Below are 26,356 nucleotides of genomic sequence, written 5' to 3'. Positions count from 1 at the left end.
CCTACAAAGATACTAAAAAACAGATCTTTTCTGCCTTTTACTTTTCTCATGCATACACATTTATTTGTCCGTGTGTTTGTTCAGTGGGCAAGTACAGAATCAGGCTCAGAGTGAGTTCATTCAGCATTGGATTAAGCTGCGAGATCAAATAAAAATCAATGTTCTGCACTTTTTCAGTATGTATCATATTGTTTTATCTGACTAGCATTTCAGCATACTTTGTGTTAGAGAATCCTGTCAACATTTTCACATTTTACAGCAGCAAGATCAAGTCAAGGAAGCGGAAGACCTGATTTCTCTTTGTTGCTAGCTTTGTTATAAGGCATTAGCACTGTCTGTGTTCTTGTTTGTATTTTATATGTATACACTTTCAAGATTGTGTTTGGGTTTTTTTAAACCAAATATTTTTGCATAGAGAGACGTAGTCTGAGATAGAGCCTCTAACCAATGCAGTATGCAAATAATAATCATCCTCTGGAGCTGCTCAGAAGCCCTCCAAATTCTACTGTTTGTGGTATCAAGTCCTCAGACTCTGCTTATTGCTGTAAGATTGTGTGTAAACTCAAATATGAGATTAAGTGTATTGACCCTATGACCTGTGCACTTTCTGTTGAAATTATTGATGGTTGGCCCTGCTGGTTATGGCTCGACACAGTTCAAGGTGTTTATTTGTATTATGCATACAGGATATATATGGGGCATGCTCATCTCTTCAAGAAAAGAGACTTGTGTCTGTGAGCAAGGTCTTCAGTGTGCTCAAACATTTCCCCTCCAAGCAGATAGACCACCTGGGTCCATGAGAAATCCATTCCTTCACCATTTGTCCCTGAAATGTTCTGGACCTGTTTAACAGGTTTCCTTGGACTAAAAGCTTGGTCATTAAGTCTCCCCTTGGTGTAACTCTCTCTGAAGGCATCTCTCTCTGGTTGCTTTTTGCATTTTACTGCAAGAGGCAGGAGCCATTACTTTGCTGGCACCTCACTCCTGTTTCCAACACCTCACTCCTATTTCCAGCTCTGCTCAGGCTCTGCTGAGACCTGACTACTTACAATTTCTTCTTGAAGTTCTTTCTGTATTGCCCTCAATTCTATGCTTAAATACCCTGCCCAGGGACAAGGCCAAGAGATGAGGTAACTCCTTTGCAGGGTTTCAGCCCTGAAAACCCTATTGTCTTTTAGAACTATAAGGCTGCTTTTTAGGTTGAGCTTGAGCCCATGGTGCTTGGACTTTCTTTCATTTTGTTAGGTGTCCAGACAGGTAAACTGCAGAGGCACTGGCATTTTTGGTCCCTAAGTAATTTTGCAGTGAGCAGACAGGAGGAAATTTTGTTTCGTGCTACCTTTTTGGGAAACTGAAGGTTTATTCATACCCCTGAGAATATGATATAACAGGAAAGAGTGATTTATTGGACTTGGTTGATGGTGACGTGGATCACAGTAGATAAAGCATATAATTCACTTGACGACCAGAATCTAAATACAAGAGGAGTTTAAAATAAAATTACTTTTAAACTTCTGTTTCTCAAAAAGGTCTTGCCCTGGCATAGGAGGAATAACTGGAATGGCCTGTGACACTGCTTGACTATTATTTTCTTCCTTCCAGTGTGGAGGAACTGCTAGAACTTCAAGAAGAGGTAACAAAGGAGAGAGATGAACTGTTGTCAGAAGTTGTGAAGTTACGTCAAAGTCTTGCTGAAATCACAGCGCAGCAGGAGGAAACAGAGAAGGCAAAAAACGAGGCAGAGCAATCTGTTCTGCAGGTCTGTACCAATCATTGGGTGGTGGTTTTTAGGCTTTGTCCTGAGCCTTTCTCCACACCTGCAGTTGAGCTGCATTGACTAGTATGCTACCTGTTCCTTCACATCTCAAACATGAGGAGTGCTCAGAAAGGAGTCTGTTGTGAATGATTTTTCTGTACTTCCAGACTGTGTCCTTTACAAAGTGTATTGTCATGTACCAGCTGCTTCTGTAGCTTCCCAATACCCTGAATGAGGCCAAGGTTGCTTTGCCTGAATCAGTCATCTTTCTTACTGGAGATGTGTGGTGGTTTTTGCATTGTAGATCATTATGCCTCGAGAGAGGCACTTGGAACATAGACTGGAATGGAGACCCTTGCTGTTGGCAGTAGTTGCCATATCATGCAATACCATAATTTTTAAGAATGTGTCAAATTCTGACTTAAAAATTAGGTCATTTTCTCTCCTACTTGTTTTGGGAAACTTTTCCAGAACCTCACTTTTCTAATGGTTAGAGAGCTCCTACTTTCTTCTTTACACTGATTCTGGCCTACTGTCCTTCAGCTTAAATTTTCACCTCACCAGTGTCTCTAGAGAGCAGCCCTATTCCATCTCAACTTTAAGTTAGGCTTTCTGTTTTTCTGACCATCTGAGTGGACAGTTGTTCTTTAATGATCAATATGTATAGATTCCTTTAAGTGTGTGTAGCAGCTAGAGATGCAGAAGGATGAGGATCAGTGAAATAGCCACTGAATGGAGAGAAAGTAGAAAAGGGTGGAAGATGGTATACAGACATATGATACATCAAATATAAAAATATAACAGTGAGGAATGAAAGAATTTAAAACAGAATATAAGCAGGGGCTGGAGCAAGACGTCAGAAGAAAGGAAGAGTGGGAAAGAATCAAAGAACAAAGAAGAGATAGAAGCAGCATTTGGCTTATGGTTTTTTATTAATCCACAAATTAGAAATTAATGATCAGTCTGGGTTTCATGCCCAGAACTTGTTTCTGTTTCTAAAGTGGATGAATGGGAATGTATTAGAAAAGAATATAAAATCTTTGTTTTCCTGATTGTATTTTGGGCATGGGAGAAAAGAGAGAGGATTGAAACTCCTGTCACAACTTGTTGAATCGTGGCAGCCTTAATCTTCTGATACTCACTTCATCAGCCCTTAAATGTACAGGATTGTTGCAGCATTTGTAATCACGTCCCATTCTTCCAGTATAGAATTATTCTCCACTTCAGACTGCTAAAATGACAATGTCCTTTTGAAGATCCTGTCAGTTCTGGCAACTTTTCATCTGTGAGCTCATAGGGGGAAGAATTCTTAAGCAAAGAACAGTTTTCAATTGCTGGTCCTTGCTCAGCTTGAGTATTTCCATGTGGATCAGCCCCCTGTGTCTCCTCTCTGCTGATTCTGCTCCATCACATTTTTGGGGAGGGAGACAGCAGAAGTTACAAGACAGTCTATTAAATATGAGAAAAAGCTCCTCTTTTAAAGTTCCCACAGAGGAACTTGGAGAGCAGAAATGTTGAGATCAATTGTGAAAATGAACACTGGTCTGACATGTCTCTCTTTAATACCAGTGTAAGAAATGTTTCTGCTGGTGAGATAGAAAAGTAAAAATCCTTGCAATATAACATCAAGCCCTAATTAATTTTAATGCTGCATTCTGAAAGTACCACTTATAACAGAAAAGACATTAGTGCCACTGAATCTCCAGAGGAATGCTTTTATGTCTGAACTGTATCAGACCCTGCTGTGTGGGTGAACTGACTGGTGCTTAACAAATTCTTGTTATCAATAAATAGGTCCCCTCATGCAGGATTTTTTGTTTCACCATTAGAGAACACAATTATTTCTGAGAAGATCTGGCATATTCTGTGTAGTAATGGGTACAGTAATGTAGAAGCTGTTGTTTTCAAAATCAAGCATAGTAAGAGTGGTGAGAGGACTTGTTTTCCTGAGTCAGAGGCAGAAGAACTTAAAGCTGTTTTCTTCTCCATTATTATAGCTTCAGCAAGACATCCAGCTGCGCCAGAATGAGGAATTACGAGAGGCTCGAAAGAAGGAAAAAATGGAGATTGAGCTGACAAATCTTCTAGCTGAAATGGATAAAAAGCAAGCTGAGATCCAGAATTTACAGCAGCAAATAGAGAGGAGCAAAGAGGAACAACTGCAAATGGAGCAACAACTTAGAGAGCAGAAGGTAGGGTATATGGCACACTGTATTCTCAGATCTAAGATTAGAGTTAGATGTTTAATTAAGTAGAAAATGGATTTTTCTGAAGGGACAGGGAGGGAGATTATTTTAAGTTATTAAATTTTAATAAATATTTGTTTTTGTATAGTATTAATTTACTAATAAATAAGTATGTAAAGCTTGCTGACAAATTTCAGACAGATTTCCTCCCAGAAATCAGTAGTGGATTGCAATGATATTGTTAGAGATCATGAAAAACGTCACAACAAAGGAGACGTAGTCTGTGAAGAGCATGAGTGATCTGATGATCATTCAGAAGATTGCCAGGCTGGACTTCTGACTATATTGCCAGATTTGCCATAGATTGTTTCTAGTGGCATTGGTAAAAAATGTTACCTCCATCCCCTTCTTTCTTCTTTTTCTCAATAATTTTTATCTACCTTTCAAGCCTGTGGGACAGTTTTTGTGAAAGGGCAAAGAACTGTCTTCATAAATCTTTTTGATTGATTTTTCTCATTCTGTTTCTAAAAACTTTATCTGGAAATGTCCTAACATAGTGTTCTGCAAGTGTGAAATTTCAGGTTTTCAGTCTATTTCTCCTGACTTGAGAAACTCTTAGGGAAGCAATTTCCATAAATGGCAGGGTAGATCACATCCCTGTAAACCAGTCCTACCTCAAGGGAAACTTCCTTGTGAGATGTGTGTATCTTGTAAATTTATGACTTTTATGGCTTTTTCTTCCCTTCTGGTCTCTGAAATTGTGAAGAGCTCTGTGCCAATTTTTTGTCAACACAGAGTCTTAGTAAAATACTTCACATAAAGAGATACAGAGATGACTCGATTATTTCTCTGAGTATCACTGATTTGGTGCAGCTTTTGAGGGCAGCTCCATGATCTGCCATGACAATCACATTGTATATACAATTCCTGGTTCTGTTCCATTCTTCTTCCTTTTTATAGTCCCTTTCAACCATTCAAACTCAGATTTTAGGGACATTCAGTTGTCCAAACTGTCCTGGAAACCAGCAGTTCACATAAAGTGCTGTGCCTGGGCTAATTAACCAGACTTCTGCATTTGCCTGTGCTGGCTTGAAGGTGTCTATGGAGGCTCTGCATTGTCTTTTCCTAGAAGTCTGTCCAAACTACAGGCTACCCAACTGTGCAAGAGCCAGGGCAGAGATCTGCAAAAGAAAGGGACACAGCTATTGCAATGTCATCAAGTTATTGTTTGTCAGCTGAATTGTAGTTGTCTGTGATGCCTGCCCTTATTCCCATGAAATTTCTAATAAAATATCCTTTCTTGCGTGACAGTGATAGTGGTTTGATACAGCTGCTATAAACTTCATTCCAGCCCTGTCCAAGTCTCAATAAAGGATTGCCTGAAACAATGTCATCCTGGCATTTACAATAAAAATAAACAGTATTCCTTGTTTTTACTCTAGATTCTCCTTCTCCTCCTTTAATGTTTTTTAAGGGCATAATACATATCGACTCCATCAGGTTATCACACCTTAATGATTGGAGTGAAAAATATGATGGTTTGTTCTTTCCTCACTTGTATCTGTGCTGTCTGCAAAGGGTGTTCCATCAAGCAGAAGAAAAGACTGGTATCTCCAGTACTGGAGTCTGTGTTCTTTGTAGAAACCACAAAATGGTTATTCCGGATGTTTGACTGAAGACAAATTAAAGAGGAAAATACTTGTGTCCTGGTCTCAGCAAACCATGTAACCAGAGAAATGTTATCAGCATATTAATGTAGGATGCTTGCTCATAAAACAGATCTCCCCTGCCCTCTGCTGATTGAAGTAATTTGAATCTCATAATTATATGTAGCAAGTTGTGTTATGTGATGGTTGCCAAATGCCTAACAAGAAGTAAAATATTTATCTACCGCCTGCAATAGAAACCTGCTAAGCTTCCAGAAAAAAAAAAAAAAGATACTGGATGTGTTATTCATCATGATTTCCCCTAATCAATGTGAACATGTATCATATTTCACATTAGTAGTTTCATCAGCAGAGAAGAAAAGCAGACAACAATCTGTAACAGCTTTTATCTCCAGGGAAGACGGAAGGTTCTGTCTTCATGTATATGGAGATATTGTAATGAGATTTAAAAGAATTAATAGGATTGTTCTTTAATCTAACAGAACTTGAATGAAAAAGCTAGTAAGGAACTTGAGCAACTTAAGATGAAAAATCAGAAACTCATGCAAGAGAGTGAACAGCACAGTGTGATGTTTGATGAGGTGATGAAGGATGTCAATCAGAAGACAACACAACTGAAGGTAAGTACCAGAAGCTTCATCCATCCCATCAGCCTCATCACTCCCACGACAGTCTTACCACTTTGGACAGGGTTGACTTCAGTTCTTGTCCTTATAGTTTCCTCTGGGCAGTTTTGGAGGAAATCTGAGGAGTTTGTAGGAGTAGATGTGTCTGACACTGAGTGCCATCCTTTCTGTGGCAGTAGTGTGGTCATGGTTGTCTCTAAACATCTCACCTGGCAGTGTAGCACCAGTGATGTTGGAGGTGCTGTGTTTTATACAACACATAAACCAAAATGCTCTGGATGGCTTCGCTGAAGGGAATTACTTTCAACAGTAAAATTTTTCCTTTCCACAGCTGAGGAAATTAAATGTAAGTAACCAAGATGGTGTTTACTTTCAGATCTAAATGGTTTTCTTGCCTTACTTCCCATTATTTAACAGTTATTTCATAGAACTCAGAAACAGGTGATTTTCAGTTGAGGAACGATTAAATGATTCTTGCATATGCTTTTTAAGGTACTTTGAGAGCCCTTGTGATAAAGGGTAATGTATTATGCTCTCTGCCATATCTTGCATTATGTATCATCATGGCAGTTAAAACACTAAACATGAGAAAATTCAGGTAGAAAATAATTTCTAATTGAGTTTAATTCACCTAAATAAAAAGTTTGTTTGCCAATAGAGCCTGTTAGGCAGAATGAGAAACTAACCACTGACAGATTAAAAGCTCAGTTCATTACTAATATAACACAGATGATTCTGATTTGGATATTATATGAAGGATGACTTGTTTTCTGTTGCATTTTATCAGGCAAACTAAAGGCTATTTTTCTTACCTATTTGAAAAAAAATTACTGTCTTTTCTGGGCTATACAGTTTTATCATTACTTCTCTCAGTACCATCATTGTTTAAAACTTTACAACGTGCTCAGGTGAGACATTTGGGGCTCTAAAGTGTCAAAATGCTTTGATTCTATGAACTTATCCTGATTTCAAGAGAAGTTGATAGAACTTTTAAAGTCATGCAGATGGACTTCTGGGAATAAAAAAAGTAGAAGCCACTACCTAGTTAGTAGCTAAGCCAATTGCTAAAGCTTCTGAGAGCCCCATTCATGATCTGAGATGCAGTGTTTGCAGTTCCATCCTGCAGTGTGCTGAATGCCTCCACTGTGGTGTTGGGCAACACAAACTGTGAGGGTACTCTTAAATCTCTTGAAGGTTGTTGTCAGTAAGAACTGAGGAGATTCACATCCTCCCAGAGGATCCTTTCATACCAGGATTCCTCATCTCACAGAATCAGTATCTGAGGCTGTAAGTGGAACACTGTAGTCTGTGATGGCTATAAAACCCAACAGCGGCACGGAATCATACAAGGAATTTATATTTACTTCTTAAAAGCAAAAAGGCAGATCCCTGTTGTGATTATTGGATATGTTTCCTGGTAACCAGTTATGCAGTGTTTTGGTTGATTATTTTTACCTCTGTTGTGTAGCGTATGAGATGAACTCTACGTTTTGCTTTTTCCTTAAAGGCACAGGTTATAAAGGAGATGGGAATAACACACACCTGCTGCTCAGGGACATGCAGTCAGACCTACAGATATCTTTCTCATCACAGTCACTGTGCTTGTTAATTCAAAGGAAATTAGAGCTGCCTGGGCTTAGTCTGCAGGACTAATTGGGTAGTGCTGTGTGAAGTCTGCTGGGGATTAGCTGAGAATTCTATATTGATCATCTTCAGCCCTGAAGTGTAAGATTGGATTATCGTTTTCCTTTCCCTAGCTGGCTTTGTTTGAATTTTTTTAATATTGTCCAATTAGCTAATGATCTTCTCGCAGGTGACTCACAGCACTTATATGTTTTCTTCCTGAATTTTGTGAAATAAGTACATACTAAGAAGTGCAAAACCATTTTCTTCTTTCTTTCTGTGGATGCTTTCTCTCCACTTCCCTTTTTGCTGTTCTGTAGGAGAGAGAAGATGAAGCGACTCAGATGCGCCTTGACATTTCAAAGCTGAACAAAACGAGAGAAGTTCTCCAGAATAAGCTGCGTGCTGCAGAGGAACAAAAAGTTGATGCAGAAAATGAAAAAGGCATGCTAAAAAATCAAATATCCAGACTGGAGAAAGGTAGGTGCCTAACAGATGGATGGGTCTGTCTTCTGAGTTTTAGTAAGTTTTCTAGATACCCAAGTAAGTATTAACATCATTAGATGATACCTCGGGTTCTAAAATCTGTTCACAGCTAATAGAGGTGTTCGTAGTACAGGCTGTTAAAAAGTCCACTAAGTTGTTTCTGCATTTTTAACAACTGTACACTTTGAACCCAGGATTTATTCTCTTTCCTCTTTTTCTCTAGAGTTGGAATCAGCCAAAAAGCAGTCAGAGATTGACAAGAGAGCTACAGATGGGCTTATGAGGGAAAGGGATATGCTAAACCAGGTGAGTTTGTACTGATAACACTGATAAACCTCACAGCTTGATAATAAAATACCTGTAGTTTAAACACTCCCAACAACACAGAAGTGTTATAGAATACATAACGTTAAGTTAAAGCATTCAGATTTCCGTTATCAGTTGCACACACTGCTTCTTTTCTGTGCATTGAAGTAGTGGTGGTATCCCTAAACACACAGAAAATTTTTAAGTTTTAACATATAAACCATCAAGTACTTCAGAAATATGACATGTGCTCACCTTTACTACAAACCCATTATTTGGTATCCAATGAGTTCATTATATCTGTGCTTTTACACTCTGTAGCATTTGAAGTTTAGTATCAGTCTAGGCAAACTAAGTCTTTGCTAGTTTGCAAACCAAAGTGTTGATAACACCACGTAGCAGCTTGGCAGGGTATGTCAGTACTAATCCTCGCTTTTAAGTCCGTTTCTCACACTGGTCATTTCCTATCAGCCCAAGGTTCTTGTACTGCAGGATAGCATCTCATGTTTATGGGCATTCCTGAAGTGTAATCTGCAAAATTCAGTGCCAGAAGATGATTTCTGAGGTGCTTTATTTGGTGTAGATTCATTGTCCTGTGTCTTGACTCTAGCAGAGGCTCAGATTTGGCAGGTAACAAATACTTGTTTTGTATAGGGAAAGAAAATTTAAAATTGGACCAGAAGCCTGATTTTGTAAAGATGATATCTTTGTGTTTTCTGTTTAATCCTTATGCATAATTTTAAGATAAGCTTAGTTATTTTCCATTTTGAAGTTTGTATTTAATACCTGAGAAGGAAGAGTATTTGGCTTTATTATTAATTTTACTGGCTATTGGCATGCTTTGCATCCAGAATGCCTTAAAACTGGTAAGATTTTTCCAGTCATTAGTCATATCCGCTCGTAAACAAAACTATCAATTTTTTTTTTGTAACACAGACACTAGTGCTTTAACTGCAAATCAGAAAAAGCTCTATTTAGCAGCTGTGCTAGAGATTTTGTTTTTAAAATCAGATTTGAGGCTCCAGTATTTCAACTGAACAAATTAGATAAGGGATAATAACATTGGAAAGTCCATAATCCACTTTGACAATGGCATGCTTTTGTCATAGCGGTGGCAGTATTGCCTTTTCAGCTCAAGAGTTGTTATTTTTTGTTCCCTGTAGAACTTGATCAAGGCTACAAATGCCACTCAGAAGCAGATAAATTTGGTGAAGCTCCATGAACAGTCAAAACAGAACTTGGAAGCAGAAATCCAAAATTATAAGATTGAAGCTCAGAAACAAAGGAAGATTATTTACCAATTGGAGAAGGAGAGAGATGGCTTCATCAATGAAACCAGTGACCTCAAAGAGAAGGTAGGAACAGCTATTTGTGCAAGTGGTCCTTTCCTGTCCTACTCTCAAAACTGAATTACTCTTTGATTGTCCTGTCTTAACTGCAAAGGACCTTATTTTGCATACTACCAGTGTCCTAAAATTGAGGCCAGTGCTCGACATCTTTTTAAGAGACTTAACATTTTGAAGGATTACTCCAATTATGTGAAAACATCTCAATATGTTGAAGCTACTCTGCAAAATGAAAGTTTTCCAGAAGCAACTGCAGAGAACCACCGCATAAAATTTGTGTTGCCTGCTGCCCATTATTATGTATAAATTTATTCCTGATGGAATAAACTCAGGAACATGATTTTAACTTGTTCCGTTAATTGTTGTCTATCATGTTGAAGAGCCCTCCAAGAAGCTCATTGATTTACTGGGATTAGCTTTCAAGCTGTTTCAACTCACAAGTTATTTGCTATCTTTTCACTTTAAAGTTATCCTTTCCAACTTCAGGTGACTAGAGGCTTTTAAATCATTTTTGAATGCTATATGCTCCATTGCCTGGAATACCTCATAATTTCCTTGGAAATAATATTCCATGAAAGTGAGATTTGTCTTTGTTGCAAAGTCGTATTTTGCATCTTTCCCTCATGGTGCATTTTTAACAGGATAGATATGAGTTAGGGACATTGTAAACTAAGGCCAGAGAGTAATTCATAGCACTCAGAACTACAAGGTTCTTTCTTTTAGTTCTGGTTAGGGTTGTCCACAATATTTTGAGGGTGAAAATGACAAATGTTTGCTTATTTACTTTGTCTTTTCTTCCTGTGCCACTTCAGTTGCAAATTTTCTGTCACTTCTTATAAGGCACAGGCTCGGTAAATGGCTTATGACACTTGAGCTGTTTATATATCATTTGTATAATGATGCCTGCATTGTGACTGCAAATTTCCAAAGGACTTGGCTCACCAAATTCCTGACTCAGCTGACAGGTGAAGAGCAGGAGTACAAGTACAGAAGTATGTGAGACAATAGCCTTGTCCTTCAAGTCAAAACACAGAGTAGAAGGAGGACATAGGATCAGGATTATTATATCAGCTAGGTAATATTTAGGTTTGCTCTTTGATCTATGCAGATTTGAGTGTGGCAAAACTATGAGAGTCATTTCACAGCTGGTGGGGAATGAGCTACTGATGGGCAGTAACTCTATGGCCATTGAATGCCCATTCCTCACCATCTCCTTTTGGCATTGTGTAAGAGGTAAAGAGCCAAACCCATCAAAGATTTCGCCATGCTGGCTCTGAAAGCTGTCTGGTTATTTGCAGCAGGACAAAACCTGTAGAACTGCAGAATTCCTCTTTCAAAATCATCATTTACTAGTAACTGATGAGCAGAGTCAGCAAAGTTACATCTACAACAGTAAAATATTTTAGGGGTGAAAATTCAACCATGGCTTTCTCTTTTATCTATTGCTTTGGCTGACTGCTCACTTGTACCATTTTTAAGTCAGTGTCACTTGTTGAATTGTCTTACTTGTAGATGGGCCAGCACAAGTGAGGAAAAAAATTTGCTCTTTGCTCTTTGTTGTGTAGCCTGTATTACTGAGCTACAACTGCTGCTAGAATATTTCCTTTTTGAATTGAAATTCTTAAATTATGAAATCTTAGCTTCTCTGTGGAAGTTTTAGGCTGCTTAAAACGAGGCAGTGAAGTGTACCTTTTGGTCTCATCTGAAGTGTCCCCAGACTGTGTCTTCTGAGGGGGTCACAAAGCCAGTCTCTAATATGTTGTTTTTTCTTCACATAAAGCCTTTAAAAATTTTAAGTTTGCAATTAACAACATATCCAGAAAAATTAAAAAAAAATTTCTTTTTAAAATTAACATAATCTTTTGAAAAACCTCATGTTTTATGGGCATATCATTAAGGCCATGGCAGCAACTTCTCAGGGTGCTTAAAAACGGGTAAGCAAATAAGGGCAACACCACTGCTGAGGTATTGAGTAGGCTCACTGAACTAAACAGGTAACCAGCAGTAGATGATAGTTAAGTGTACAGATAAAAAAGCTATGAGGATACAGGAGAAAACTATGAATATCTAATACTTTCAGTTACCTTTGGGACCTCCTTGCCAAATATTAGAGGTGTAGCATGCTATCGACTAAATAGGAATTGAGAATCCTCAGCCTCCCACGGGGCTGTGTTGTGAAACACTTCATGTATCTTTCCTGTATTTATAAGAAAGAATTATTTGGGTTTAATAATTCCTGAATAAGCAGAGTCAGCATCCTGCCTGTAAGCACAACTCAGAAAACTTTGTCCACACTCTTACTTCGCTTGTATCAAAATCAAGTAAAACACTTAAAAATGCAGTGACCTACTTTCAAATCTTGCTCCCGCCTATGATCACCACAGTGCAGATAGAAAACATGCCTTATTCATTTCTTCTCCTTCCTATTACTATTGGCAGGTTGTGTCAACAGAAAAGGAAAAAGCAGGAGTAGGTTATAAACTAGGACTGTGTTTTTGTATTGCGTTGTAAGCAGTTCCTGGGATCATCTGAAGTCAACTACAGTCAGCTACTGCTGGAATTATATTCCTGCTGCTGTAATAAATTTTTTTGTGTTTGTTTAGCTATCTCCTGTCTTCAAAGTTGGTTGGAGGTACCTGATAGAATGTTTAATTATTTAATCCTGCCCCACAGTTAGGCCTCACAAGGCTTTCAAGGTCCACTGCAAACTTTGTATTTATTAACTATTTGATGTAAACATTTTCTTCCCATTTGATATATAAACATGAATCTTAGCCCAAACTGCTACCTTCAAATGCAGAGTCAGGAGAACTGGATATGAACTGCAGTTGGAAATGGACTTCTCTCCTGGATTTCGTCCATGTGATTCCTCAGCTTTTACTTTAATGCTTGATTTTTTTAGCTCTAGGGATAGCATTGTTTTCTTCTCCCAGGTAGAGAACCTGCTAAGTTGTTCTTGATGTGTGTACTCCTTAATTTTCTTTATATTTCTTTTAATCTGATTTCTTTGTAATGCTGAATTCTGTATGAATGCTGCTTGCTTGAGCTCCTCAGTTTTCAGCTTTGTACAGCAGGAGAAAGGTTCTTATGTTTCAAAAAAATAATTTAGAAGCCCATCATAATGATTAGCAAACATTTATATTTTTGTCCTTCTAACATAATAATTATTATGTATTAGTATGTTGCTGTTCAATAAAGATATGTATAAAATTTTGTATTTTTGTTTATTGATACTGAATGTGATCACCTTCTTTCTGTAGCCTACAATACTTCTTTCTTTTTACATATATTTACATAATTATTTCTAATTTGTCATAGAAACAACTAATAGTGGTTACCTTCTTATTTAGACTGGGTTACATTAAATTACTTTCTTATTGCAGTAATTATATATCAACAGTTTGTGATCATGTGTTCATTAAAAAAAAAAAGAGGGGTTGTTGGAATATAGGAGTATATGCAGGGCTTCTTGAAAAAACATACATGTATTTATTCATCTTATTGTACAGCTGACATCCAAAACAACATAATTTACAAAATCTAGGTTTGCTTTATAAATAAAATATTTATTTTATTGAACCTGCTCAATGGCAATATTTTCTTTTGGTAGCTTGTTTTTAAATTAAATATTTGCACATCTGCAAGTTTTGGTCTTGAACAAAACCCAGGTATCAGATTAAAATAGAATGTTGTCCCATATAAGCAATACAGAAAGGTTAAACTTGTATTTGGACTGAAGTGATTTTTAGCTGTATCCAAAACTATTTGAACTTGTCACCTTAGAAGAAAATCACAAACTTTGCCCTGTCCTTCCAATCTTGTGATGATGGTTTAATCACGTTAATTTCTTTCTTTCTGCTCCAGGTCCTCCATCACATGAAAGATCTTGAAATATGTCAAATACAGATCTGTGACTACGAGAAAGAAGTACAAGTGCAAATGATTAAATTAAAACAGCAACAAAACATTTGTGAAACTCTGAGAGCAGAGAGGAGCCTGTGCAGTAAAAATCTGATTGAAGCTAAGGTAGAAGGATACATTTTTGCTCGTGTTTCTCTCTCTGCTCTTGTTGGGTTTTTTTGATGATCTAATTTTAATCTGTTGAAAGGGAAGCTCAGTGGATCAATGGCAGAAGTGGTTTCCTCATCCCTGTGGGTTTTGGGGAAATGAATGTTTTAGGTCCCTGACATTTTATCTACACTGTTTGTATTTGGACTGGAAATAGGAGTCAGCAGTCATCATGTGGCAACATCCCTACTTCAAACCATGCATAAAATCATGGTACACTGGAGCTTCAGAATCAGAAAACCATTCTGGCTCCACTCTGTTTTATCCCTTTAGGAGTTGTATGCATGTATGTGAAATAGGGTACAAGGGGAATAAGATTGCCTCCTTAACCCTGAATGTGTTTGCACATTACTGTGAATAATGGTTTAGAAAGCAGAAAGAACACTTTCCCAGCTGAAGTGGAATTTTTTGACAAGAACCAAATGCTTCCACCTTACTTTATCCTCTCAGAGACTGTCATTTTCCTCAGAAAATTATTCTCTCCATTCATATCTCCTCCTTGGGGATCTCAATAACAATACTAGAAACAGTGAACAGACCACTTAAGGATGTATTCTGTTATTCTGATGTAAAGATCTAAAATATTACACAAATCCTACTGTAATTGGCAGAGATTGGGACCTTGGATAGCTGAGATTTACAGCCCTGGGTTATTTCTGAATAAGGATTTATGACGTAAACATATATAGGAAATTTAAGATTTATACTTAGGTTTGAATAGGTAGGTGTTTTGCTTGAAAAGCAGAAGGAATGAGCTGTCCAAGTTCTTATCCAACTGTGTACTGAATTCTGTGAGGGGTGAACCATTTTGCCACTTATGTGGGACACGTTACTTGACCTTAGTCAGCCTCTCAATGCATGCAGTGTTGGGATTCTTGCTGCTCCCAAAGACTCTCTCAGAAGAAATAGGGTTGAAAAATTGCAATGCTGATTTTTAAAAAATTGTTTTTATTTTAAAACATGGAACATAAATTTGCTTACTTATAAGGAAGAGCATCTATGTGTTGAGTTAGAAAACGAAGGAGCCTTTTTGGGTTTTGAGTGTTACATGGTGGTATTCACTGTGCTGTTCAGTTCCAGCTATTAGAGGCCAGTGTTTAGACTTTAATAGCTTACTTGGCATACTGAAAAACTTTTTTAGCAAGTCCTGCGTGAGAAGGCTGACCCCAGAAGATCTTCTGGCCAAGGCAGTATTATGTGTAGCACTGAGAAAAACAGCCATTCAAGCCAGTCATGAAAGAAAAAAAAAAAAGAGGGTTGTTTTAAACATTATGGTAAATTCTTTTTCTTTTCAGGAAGTAAAGCAAATTTGCTCAGGCTTGTTTATATAAAGCTAGAAGTATTTTTAGATTGCTTGATGTGAAATGATCCCATTATGCCCACCTTGCTTGTGGTCTCCAAAGTACTATAATGTTCAGCTCAGTAAAATCTCTTGGAAAAGACATGCTGGCAGTCTGTTAATATGAGATATACCCAATGCTTTCATCCTTGGGGTTTCTTTTGGTGTTAGGAGTTCATTTGTTTAAGCAAGCTGACTAGAAGATCAGCTTGCAAAATTATATGGTCTTACTGTTCTTCATTAAATAACGAATTGAGAATGTATTTGGGTAAATGTCTAGGCACTGTATGTTAAATCTGTCATCTTTTACGACTGTAAAGATATTTATAGGTTATGTAGCAGAGACAGCTTTTAATAAGACTTTTGCATTCACAAGAGTGGCTGAGCATGCAAACAGTTGGGCCTAATGACAAATTACTACTAATCAGCAGGTTTTCTGTACTGTTTGCATGAAGATTGCTGTAACTCAAGGTCTTGCTTAGCTGTGCTGAGCACTTCATGCAAGAAAACATCACTCATTTGTCAAGTAAATCCACACCTATGGGGGACAGCATAGAAAGAGCTTTGAAAACCCTGGTTTTGTATTGGAAGAGGATGTATTGACATGAAAGATTATCATGTCTTGTCTGTGAGCTTCTAAAGCTACTTTCATCAGATCCAGAAAAGCACTGAATTTGTTAGCTTCCGTTTCATGTCATAACATGTGCTGTCACTGGGATGAAATGAAATGGTTAATTTTCTACACTCAGGCACCTTTGTGCTGTGAGTAGAAGTATTCTTAGTGACCTGATCTCTCTTCACTGCTGCCAGCCCTTTTTACTCTGAGTTTTGAGCTTAAAATATATGCTAAGTATTCTCATAGCAGGGACTCTTTTCCCCCTTACACCTCTGTCCAAGCTAGAACATAGGCAAAATGGAGGTAAGCATTTTCTATTCTCCCTTGCAACCATATAGATGCCTCACTGATGGGTGTGTTCATTTGCACAAAACCAGCTTCTCTCTAAAGATTTGTGCCCAAATGCATACAACATCACCGAAAAACACAGTACTAGGAGCATGAAAACAGATGGATATGATTGAATCATAATAATTCGGATTGACTGCTCGTTCTTATAGTGTGTCCCACACTTTAAATGGCTTATTAAACTCATAATTGATGACCGTTATTTTTGCCAGTGTATCTTTTAAAGGCTTTTTTATTGCAATGTCATGCTGGCATAATAAAAAAATTGTCATTTAATGAAACTGTTTTGGTCCGTTGGATTAAAAAGTGATGTCTTGTAGTTTATACAACAGATCTCCTCTCTTGCACTGTGGCTACATTTTCTAACATCTAAACAGCCTGAACTCCCCATCACAAATAAGCTCTTTTTTTAACCCTCTGTGTGATCACACTTTCTGTTTCTTAGGATGAGATAGCAGAGACGAAGATGAAACTGAAAACCTCAACACGTCAGCTGGATCAGCTGAAGGAGGAGCTCAAAGACAAAGATGAAGCCCTTGAAAAAGCACATCTAGATCATCAGCAATCAGAGGAGGAGAAGGAATCATTGAAAGTAAGACCCTTCACACATATACCTTCTTACAAAGGATAGTTGCCATGATTTCACAGAATGTTCTGGTCTGTCGTAGTTGTTTTGTTGTATTTTAAAAAACTATTCTGTCATTGAAGCACAAGATCTCAGTACACTTTAGAGACAGTAGTTGCACAAATCTGTGTATCTGACAAATTTAATCTCTGCCTATAATTATCGAAAAGTCTTGAACTGTCTGTTGGAAGCTTTAAATCTCTTGGTGACTGAACATTTTTTACTAAAAAGTTCCATTTTGCTATCAGAAAAGTGGATTTTGGGGATAGCCTGATTCTAGCAAACTTTTTAATATGGATCCTTGTAATGCAACTTTTTATTTTTAAAACCTTCTTTTCTCTCTGTTGTTTTTTAGTGCAAACCCCATTATATTACACTTTACAATCTTGTATTTCTGTGTAACTAGCAAGCATTAGTCTTCTGGGAGTTAGGCAGTGCTTTTTAGTAGGTCCCTCTGCACAGAAAGTTATTTTATGTTATTTAAGTTATATTGTGGTATAAAGCAGGAAGAATCTGTTGTAAATCAAAGGAAAGCTGAGCTTGAAGCTCTGGTTCTTCTAAGTGTTGGCTGCAGCCCATCCTTAGGTAAGCTATTAGATTTGTGGTGATATCTCAACCCAATTTGCTGTGCTCTGGAAAGATTTAAGAAGTTAGTGTCCACAGAAGCTTATTTTTAATCTTCACTAAACACTGAGGAAAAAAAACAATAGCAGGGAAAAAAAAAATACCCCCAGAAAACTTAGAAGTTCTCTGTCACTTTTCACAATGTTTTCTTTTCTCAGTTTATTGCATTGCTGCAGTGACTTCTTGAGTTTTCAGCCCCTCTCAGCACATTAAAGTTATGACAAGATGTCAATGGGGCTTTGTAAAAAGGTGATGAATTTGTGTTCTTGCACCTGATCTGTCTCAGAGTTGTTCTATCAGGAATGGTGAAGTCAAACAACATCTCATTTCCTGGGTGCATCTTTCTACCTTAACTAGTCCCCAATTCTGTCTCATCACCTCAGAACTATCTGCCATTTATTTGACAAATATATGATTGCTACATGGTTTACACACACAATGACTCATTGGCAAGTTTGTCCATAATTGACATGACATTGCTGCTGGGCACTGTGGTCTTACCTGAGTGGCACTGCTGAATACTAAAACAGAGGAGAATTCAGAGGGAGCTGATTGTCACAGGCACGAAAGAACACAATTATTTGTGGTGCAAGCCAGCCTCACTTTGTCCTGTTTGCGCTGATGTGAAGGAAGTGAGCAAGTTGTTTCTGGGAAATAAGTTTAAAGAATGTGCTAAATCGTGGAGAACTGGCATTCATAGGAATGGGATTATACAGACATTGGATTTATGCTCATCTCAGATGGCATAAAGGTCTCACAAATGTGTAATCATGGTAAATTAAACAGAGGATACCTGATCCAGGCTCAATTAAAGCCAGTACAAAGCCATGTTTTGGCTTTAGTTGGCCTTCTTACAGGCTTGCAGATCAGGGTGGTTTGACAGAGCATCTGAATGTTGGAAACAATCTATGGCCCTCCAGATTTGAGCTGCTGGCAAGTCAAGCTTTGTATATTTTTGTAGATGTTTATGCATATTTGGGTTTTTTTAGCATTTTCTAGAAATCTGGATATAAAACCTCTGCCTTGTTATTTCAGAATTCTGTGTTTAGTTATAACTTTTGTAAAACTCATATTTTCTTTCCACCTCAAATACCACTAAAAAAACCTCTTAACTTTCAGTAATATTTCAGAATCTAAACAAGAATTTAGTTTGAATTTGGTTTGAGATACTGGTATAGGTCCTATATACATTATTCTTTCTTGCTGACTGTTCTTCAGTTCATATAAATTCTCTGAAGTGACTTCAAGTGAGCTGGGCTGATTTACAGGCATTTCAGACCTGATCATTTTTCTGCTTGCCAGTGACTGTGTTTATTCATTTCCTTTTCTCTTACCTAACGTACACAGACCCTCCTACTGTAGTTTTCTGCATATTTAATCTAACTGAAAACCCTGTTAACTTGTTGGGCTTTTGTGTGGCTTAAAGTATTTATGTTCTTTACTATACAAGGCAGTTCAGATTTATTTTAACTTAGTGCGTTCCAGTAAGGAGATTTGTTTATATAAATGTTTACTGCCAACATCTAATGCCACTTCTTGTTTACAATTCATATTTTTCTGACATAAGGAGACCATAGAATTTTGATATATTAAAAAAATACTATCCAGCAGTACTGAACACATGAGCAGTTTTACATTTGTAGACAGCTTTTGCACAGTGTTGATTGCATTTCAGTGTGAAGTGGCTTGCATTTTCATTCAGCTGATGAATTCTGATGAATATCTAACACTGACTAAGAGAGATATGTCTCGCACATATGGGAAAATGAGAATTTTATTAAAGAAAATAAGAATGGAAAAACCTATTCTATTATGATGATGGAGCTGTTTCTGTCTTAAATTGATGTTTTTGCAGGTGCAGCCTTTATCACAGCCTAATTCTTTCAACATTGGATGATGCTTGTTCCCAAAAGGCAACTTGAACATCATCCTTTATAAGGGCCAGAGCTGCGGCAAAGTCTTTGAGTCAAGGCTTGAAAATTTGCATATCTATTAAAATGTGGTCAGCTAGTTCCACCTTGGCTCTAGTTGCATAGCAATGATAGAAACTTGATAATAATCCAAGAAGACCTTATTAGTTTATATCTACATACATGCCTTGAATTATACATTTTGTGACAGTGGGGTAGAACGATTGGGCAGTGTTGGTTTGTTAGTGCTGTGCAGTCACTGCAGCAGTGCATTGCTGCTCCTTCACTTAGGGACAGCCTTCTTTTCCCAGTCTTCTTCATCTACACACATCCACTAAGCAAAGTGCTATAGCTCTTTAATTTTGCTGTTCCCTGCCTGGTTGTCATCTTCTCCACCAATTCTGTTATTCCAGTCTGAAGCCTTTTCTAGTTGTGTTCTACAGCATAGATTGTTGCCCTCTTAGCAAGGTGAACTTTCGTTTCTCACATCCCAGACTGACTTTAAAATTTGAATAACAACTCCTGAAAAGTTTTCCAAATATGACCTGTATGGGGTTTTTTTTTGAATTTATTAAATGGGACATCCCTGGATTACAACTTGAACCACTGTAATAGATAAAAATCCTTTCAAATTTCTACAATGATTTTTAAATAGTGTTTACAATATTTCTTTTTGGTCTTCATACCTGCTTGTCTTGGTGATTTATTCTCAAAAACTAACAAAATATGTACCTCTCAGGAAGCTAAAAGAATGTATGAAATATTTTTTAAAATCCCAAGTCTTAATTGTAGGTTTATGTAATGCAAAGTTGTTACTAAGCACAGTTTATCTATGTTCTTTCTCTCCATCAGGCTGAACTGGTTAAGCTGACAAGACAGGCTCTGGAAACCAAAAAATTTATAGAAAATCAGGAGGCAGAAGAGAGAAAACTCCTAAACATCATTGCTGAAGCTGATGCAGAGAGGTTGAAGCACAAGAAGGAATTTGACAAGGTAGGAATCTCTAATTTGAGTTTTCAAACACTCTGCATTTTGTTACCTCATTTGTCAAGTGCATTTTTAAGATGAAGATCCTCAGCTACTGTGAATGTGGTGCTACTAAAGCTTTATAGTGCCTTAAAACCAAACTGGTAAGGCACTGAAGTGAACGAAATACGTAGTTTATACTGTTCAGGTGACTGAACCCTTATAGGGGATACTATTAGGTTCTTGCCATATTTCTTTAATTAAAAACAGTGAAGCCTCTTAATGCACATGATTTCGACTGATACAAATATAGTCATGATAGTTGGGGATGGTGTGAAGGAACTGTAGCTGAGCTCACTGCTTTGCCCCGTGCCCTTACAGGTGCTCAGTGAGAGACACGCCCTGGCCACCCAGCTTATTCGCCGCAATGATGAAGTGGCTCTGCTCTATGAAAAGATAAAAATCCAGCAGGCCATCCTCAACAGGGGCGAGAGCGAGTACCGGCAGAGAATGGAGGACGTCCGAATTCTCAAGCTGGAGATCAAAAAACTTCGGCGTGAGAAGGGAATACTCGGCAAGAGCGTGGCTAATGTGGAGGACCTCAGGTAGAAAACCTGATTGAATGCATTTCCATAGTGACTGCAGCCATGATTTTATGTTTGAGACAGAAAACATGTTTTATGCATGGTAAAGATTTGTATCAACAAGCGTTATACCTTGGAGAAGGAGGTGGTTTGGTCTGAACTCAAACACAAACTGGATTAAATTTATAAAACAACTTATCAGCAATAAAGAAAATTAAAATATAGGAAGGAAGAAAGAAGACATCTTGGCCAAAGTTAAACAGTTTCCATATTTCCCTTTGTACTGTGAGTTGCTGCCTACAGAATAAACCTACAGACATCAGCACAAAAGGTGTTTATAGTGGTACAGTGGTACAAGGCTCAGATTAGTAGAACTCCCTTTTTTTTTAAGCGATCCACAGAGTATGGGGAACACTTGACATATTTATGACAAACTCTGGCACTTTCAGAGCTCTCTCCTTCTAGATTTATATGCAAGCATGCTCTCTTAGAAAGATTTAGTTAAATTTTCATTGAAGGTTGTGTTTCTTTAAAACACAAGTTTAATAGCCCAAGCCTGATTTATCTCCTCCTTCTCTGGCTTAATGCTTCATTCCTTTTTTTAACCCTCCTCTATTAGAAGTGTATTCTTTCCTAATGGGAAACTAATGTCATTTTCTATAGAATCAGTCTTGGTTTGTAAAGAGAGGCAGTTATGTTTTTAGCAGATAACCATCATTCCAATTCTATGTAGCTACCACAGTTTTGGGCTAGATCTTTAGCTTATCAGTGTAATTCCATGCCTTTCAGCAGAACAAATTAACTTCAGTCCATGGTCAGTCCCATTGACTCCAGTGGAATTATGCCAGTTTGATTTGGTGAAACAGAAAAGAGAACTGGGCACACAACATTAGCAATTGCAGTTTTCATCGACTGACTGCAGACAGGAATAGGATTTGAACTTGCTGCCCAAATACATTCAGCTGAAAGTCTGTTACTGTATTGAAACTCAGTGATGGTATTGAAGTGTAGTGTGATGCATGCCATGATGGGTGGATCAATTCTTCCTAACTGCAGCAGCAATCACATACTTTAATGAAGTCCAAAACCATCATGAAAACTGCCTGTCGAAAGACTCCATATATCACTTGTGCTGCTAATTAGCTTTCTTGATTTGCCAATTGGAGATGTGAGTTTTTTTCCTCCTCCATAACCTTGTCCAACCTCACAGTTAAAAAAAAAGGTATTTTTCTCTCTAGTGAGCTAAATGTAACTCTGAGCTTAGCAGGAAAAGATTCAATGGCAGGCACATCGTGATTCTCCACCTCCTTTTGACCTTGGAGAACTTACAGGATCCAATCACTAGAGTGATCGGGGTCAGACCATTCCAAAAAGCACCTTTTTTTTTTCCCTGCTCCTCAACCCCCAATCCCCACCATAAAGGCCTAGTTGTCAAAGAATCTTGGTAGTGCTCAATTAATTTTAAATTCAGCAACAAGTCATCTCGGAAATTCCTTGAGGAGAGGTAGTAAGAGTAAAAGAAATCAAACTTCAGTTCTGTAAGGAACGGTGTCCGTCTTACTTAGGGCCTAGAGTGTGTTTTATTTAATAGATTGTATTAGCCAAATAGATTTAAAAACTTCTTTCAAACACAAACTATTAGATTCAATCCAGGGGTAACTGGATGTGACCCATAACTGATTTGTAGGTTGATGAGCTAACAATCCTTCTGGCCTTAATGTAAATGGGAAGATATGAACAGTGAGATCCAGTAGGCTGTGGAGTGGATTCCCCAAGAGTCGCTTTTCTGAGCCATTGTTGATGGAGCAAGTGAAGAGATCTGTGTTACCTTATGATTCCACCTGTTTAGAGGTGTCAGTGCTGCTACTTTTTTTTGCCACTACAGTGTTGCTGTAGTGGCAAAGTGACTCTTTGTGTTTTCCTTGTAGTGCTTCCTGTGCGCTGTAGTACATGAGAGAATGACTTGTTAATGTTCATATTAGTGCCTTGGTCACACTGATATGATTTCAGTGGGTTATTTTTCTTTTTATTTCATGCTGGTCTTCAGATTTGAGGTTCATCACATGCAGAAGGAACTGTTAAAGGAACAGACTCGATGCAGAATTTTGGAAGAAGAGCTGCAGAAGCCCTTGAAAGTTCACAGATGGAGAAAATTAGAGGTGATGTGTGAGCATTTCATGTTCCCAAAGCCCCTATTACCAAATCAGTGACCCAGCACAAAGCCCATTTCGTTTACTGTTACGCAAATGATGTGGAGGGGCAGGCAGACTGGAATTTCCATAGTGCCAGTGGAACCCTTAACTGCTGAATGGTTTCCTTGCACAATGCAATCAGTGTTATTTTTGTATCACTTTTTCAATGAAAAATTGCAGAGGGATTTGTAAAGAGACAGTCAAATGCTAAAGGGAGTAAGAATTCGTAAGGTGAATTGAGAAGGGGGTGATTCCTTAACATGGATGACAAGAAAGAGGATGATAGGGGAAAGATACAACCCTACTCTCACCAATCAGGGAGATGTATATGGGAAGAAAGCCAGAATTTAAAAGGGTCATAGAATAGGTAGACTGGAGAATGGACAGACATGAAGTCAGAAGGTAAATTACATCTGTGAGAAAAGGAACAGGCCTCCACATAACAGTGGTGGGCTCCCAAAGATAGTCATTCCAGGTAATGTGAGTTCAACTGTTCTACATAAACAGCTAATCTAAATTGTCACACAATTTGAACCTGCCAAGTGAAGGGGAAAAATAAAAAATCCATCAAGCATAGGCCGAATATATGAGCATCAGTTGGCATCACTGGATATTTTTGATGTAAGTCAGAGCCATCCGAGATTCTGCTCTTTCATGGGTCTCTGATCTGATGCCAGCCTGGATTGCTTAGCTGCTCTAATAATGAGTGGTAATGTGCTCTGTCCCTACAGAAACAAAGCTGAATATTTTGACTGTGCTTATTAACATAATGGTTAATCTTTCCATGCTGAGCTTAAGGTGAACAATGTGATTAGCTTTTCTCATGGAAGGGAGAGGAACTAGGTTAAACACGTGTAGGTATGAACTCCAGCACTACCTTGTAACAAAGAAAAATCAGGCCAGTCAAAACATCCAGTGCTGGGAAAATGAATGTATGAAGAGACTGATAATAGGAAATTAGGTCTTTACATTCTAGGTTACTGGTTTGTATTTGGAACACAGAAAGGCCAGCAGATGGCAAGATCCATGTGAAATAATCCTGATGGGGTTTTGGTTCAATTCCTAATGAACAAATACCCTCATATCACTACAGTTGTCACAATTGGCACTATAAAAAAAATCAAGGACTGCGTGGATCATGGGGACTGATCTACTTTTTAGCCTTGTTTCTCAGGAAATGGTGTTGTGTTGTGAGCACTGCGTGCGTATCTGTGTTAGTGTCCTAGTTATGCTTGAATTGATTAGTCAATTTAGATAAAATCAGACAAAAGATTAGGAGCAATGAGATACCAAGTTCCTTATAAGCTCAAGCAGATATATAGAGAGCAGGACTTTATTGGAGCCTTTACTGCAGGGTGAGTTTAATCCTTATGAGACACCAAATGAGAGCAGAGAAACCAGATGGAAGAGAGGTGTTAAGAATCCCTGAGTGGGGAAAAGCTTCAGTCAGAGTTTGCCCTTCAGGAAAAGATTCAACAAGAAGATATGAAGTAGTGGGAAAGTATGCTTTGCTGGCTGCTCTTCACAGAATTACCTCTCTGCTCCTTAGAGCTGCCTCCAGATTCAATCTGTGACAAAAGAATGAGAAGGGACAGAGAGACAGACATCTAGGTCCTGGTCTTTATGGGCTCTGTAGATAGAGGGCAGCAGTACAGTGTATACACTGTCACCATTTTTTCCACTTCATTCCATTGAAGAATGAGATTTCACATGTATGGACACTTTACAGGCTCATAATTCATCAGTGTACCCCACAAATTTGTTCCTCTTCACTTCTCAACCTGTTTCAATACTATATTGCAGTTACTCTTTTTTTTGTTCAAAGCAACTGTTGAGGTTGTTAAACAGTGGGAAGTACTTGCAGTGCTCTTCATTTGTCAGTGGGCAGTTCCAGTTGCTGCTACAATTGATACATTAGGTTTCAGGACTACTTGTATGCATGTAATTTAAAAAACCAAAACCAAACACTGCCACCCCTACCCTTTTATATTTATTACTTTTGAACATTTAGATATTTTGATTTTCATTTGCAAACAAGAAACACTGATTTGTTATCATGCATAATTTCTGGGACTTCTTTTCTCTTTTTTAGGCCAGAGACCCCACTACCTATGAGCTGATTCAGAAAGTACAGAGACTACAGAAGAGGCTTATAAACAAGACAAGTGAAGTGATAGAGAAAGAATTTCTCCTTCAGGTAGTGCAACATCATTATTTTGTTGCATCTTATTAACATATTTGACTTACCCTGCATTCTCTGTTTACTGACATGCTTCCTGAATGTTATTTAGATGCATGACTTTGAATTTCTTTTGCATGCCCTTTAGACAGCTTTAGATGGCAGCACAGACTCACTGAAAAAGAACAAGCAGCATCTGATTAGTTGATTTTTATGTTCTGGTTACTGATATCTGGACAACTCTGGAAAGGTTGGCTTTCATTTATTCATGTCATAGGTTTGTCTTCAAGTCAGTCTTAGAGTTTTTGAAAGGCTTTTTTTTTTTTTTCATCCTCCTAAACAAGACTGTTATGATCAGAACATAAAGGAAAATCCCTGTTTGATACCATTTTTGCTTAGCTTGGCTTTTGGCAGAAAAAATCCTACAGAGTTTATGTGATTTAGATACGCTGCTGTCTGGGCATTTTTGGTTTCAAGGTGTTTGTGCTAAACTAAGCTTATCTTTTTTTCAACTGTATCAGATGTCCCTTAAACCCAGTGATACCAGTAAGATTTATGTTGTAGAATGGAGGAGAGAATGTATTCCTGTATTGCAAACATTGCTACAAAATGCAACAAAAAAAGGACTCTTTTGGCTCTAACCATAGGTGTAAAACTGGGAAATCTGTGTTCTTCTCTCTGGTGACTGTAGGAATAGCTACAGTTTACCAGCCTTAGGCATGATTTTTAAATCTTGGTCTTAAATACAGTAATAGTTTTGATGCCTGTGTTGGGTATCACTCAGTGTAGAGTCAAATGTGACCTGAATCTCCCCCTCTGTCTTGAGAAGAAGCTCAGCAGATAGTACCAAGTCAGGGTTTGTCTCTATTTTTTGTTTCATAGGAAAAAATAGATCTAAAATTTCATTTG

The 26,356-nt window shown here is 37.9% G+C and overlaps 1 protein-coding gene across 3 annotated transcripts in view; it reads left to right on the top strand.

Moving 5' to 3' along the window:
• Positions 1-26,356, top strand: part of CFAP58 (cilia and flagella associated protein 58) — a 55,499-nt gene that overhangs the window by 7,470 nt on the left and 21,673 nt on the right. For all 3 annotated transcript variants that reach the window (XM_027898003.1, XM_027898004.1, XM_027898001.1), the window contains 12 exons: positions 1,603-1,759; positions 3,754-3,948; positions 6,092-6,229; positions 8,179-8,338; positions 8,568-8,650; positions 9,814-10,005; positions 13,861-14,022; positions 16,813-16,959; positions 20,379-20,519; positions 20,874-21,097; positions 23,124-23,235; positions 25,361-25,465. In XM_027898003.1, coding sequence (XP_027753804.1) covers positions 1,603-1,759; positions 3,754-3,948; positions 6,092-6,229; positions 8,179-8,338; positions 8,568-8,650; positions 9,814-10,005; positions 13,861-14,022; positions 16,813-16,959; positions 20,379-20,519; positions 20,874-21,097; positions 23,124-23,235; positions 25,361-25,465 — 1,816 coding nt within the window. The remainder of the gene's footprint in view (positions 1-1,602; positions 1,760-3,753; positions 3,949-6,091; positions 6,230-8,178; positions 8,339-8,567; positions 8,651-9,813; positions 10,006-13,860; positions 14,023-16,812; positions 16,960-20,378; positions 20,520-20,873; positions 21,098-23,123; positions 23,236-25,360; positions 25,466-26,356) is intronic.

This window comes from Empidonax traillii, unplaced genomic scaffold (assembly GCF_003031625.1).
Source record: "Empidonax traillii isolate 1590-97213 ecotype Southwest subspecies unplaced genomic scaffold, ASM303162v1 scaffold574:size890810, whole genome shotgun sequence".
NCBI lineage: Eukaryota > Metazoa > Chordata > Aves > Passeriformes > Tyrannidae > Empidonax > Empidonax traillii.
Note: the sequence above shows the minus strand (reverse complement) of the source record. Positions and strands in the feature narration are given on the sequence as shown.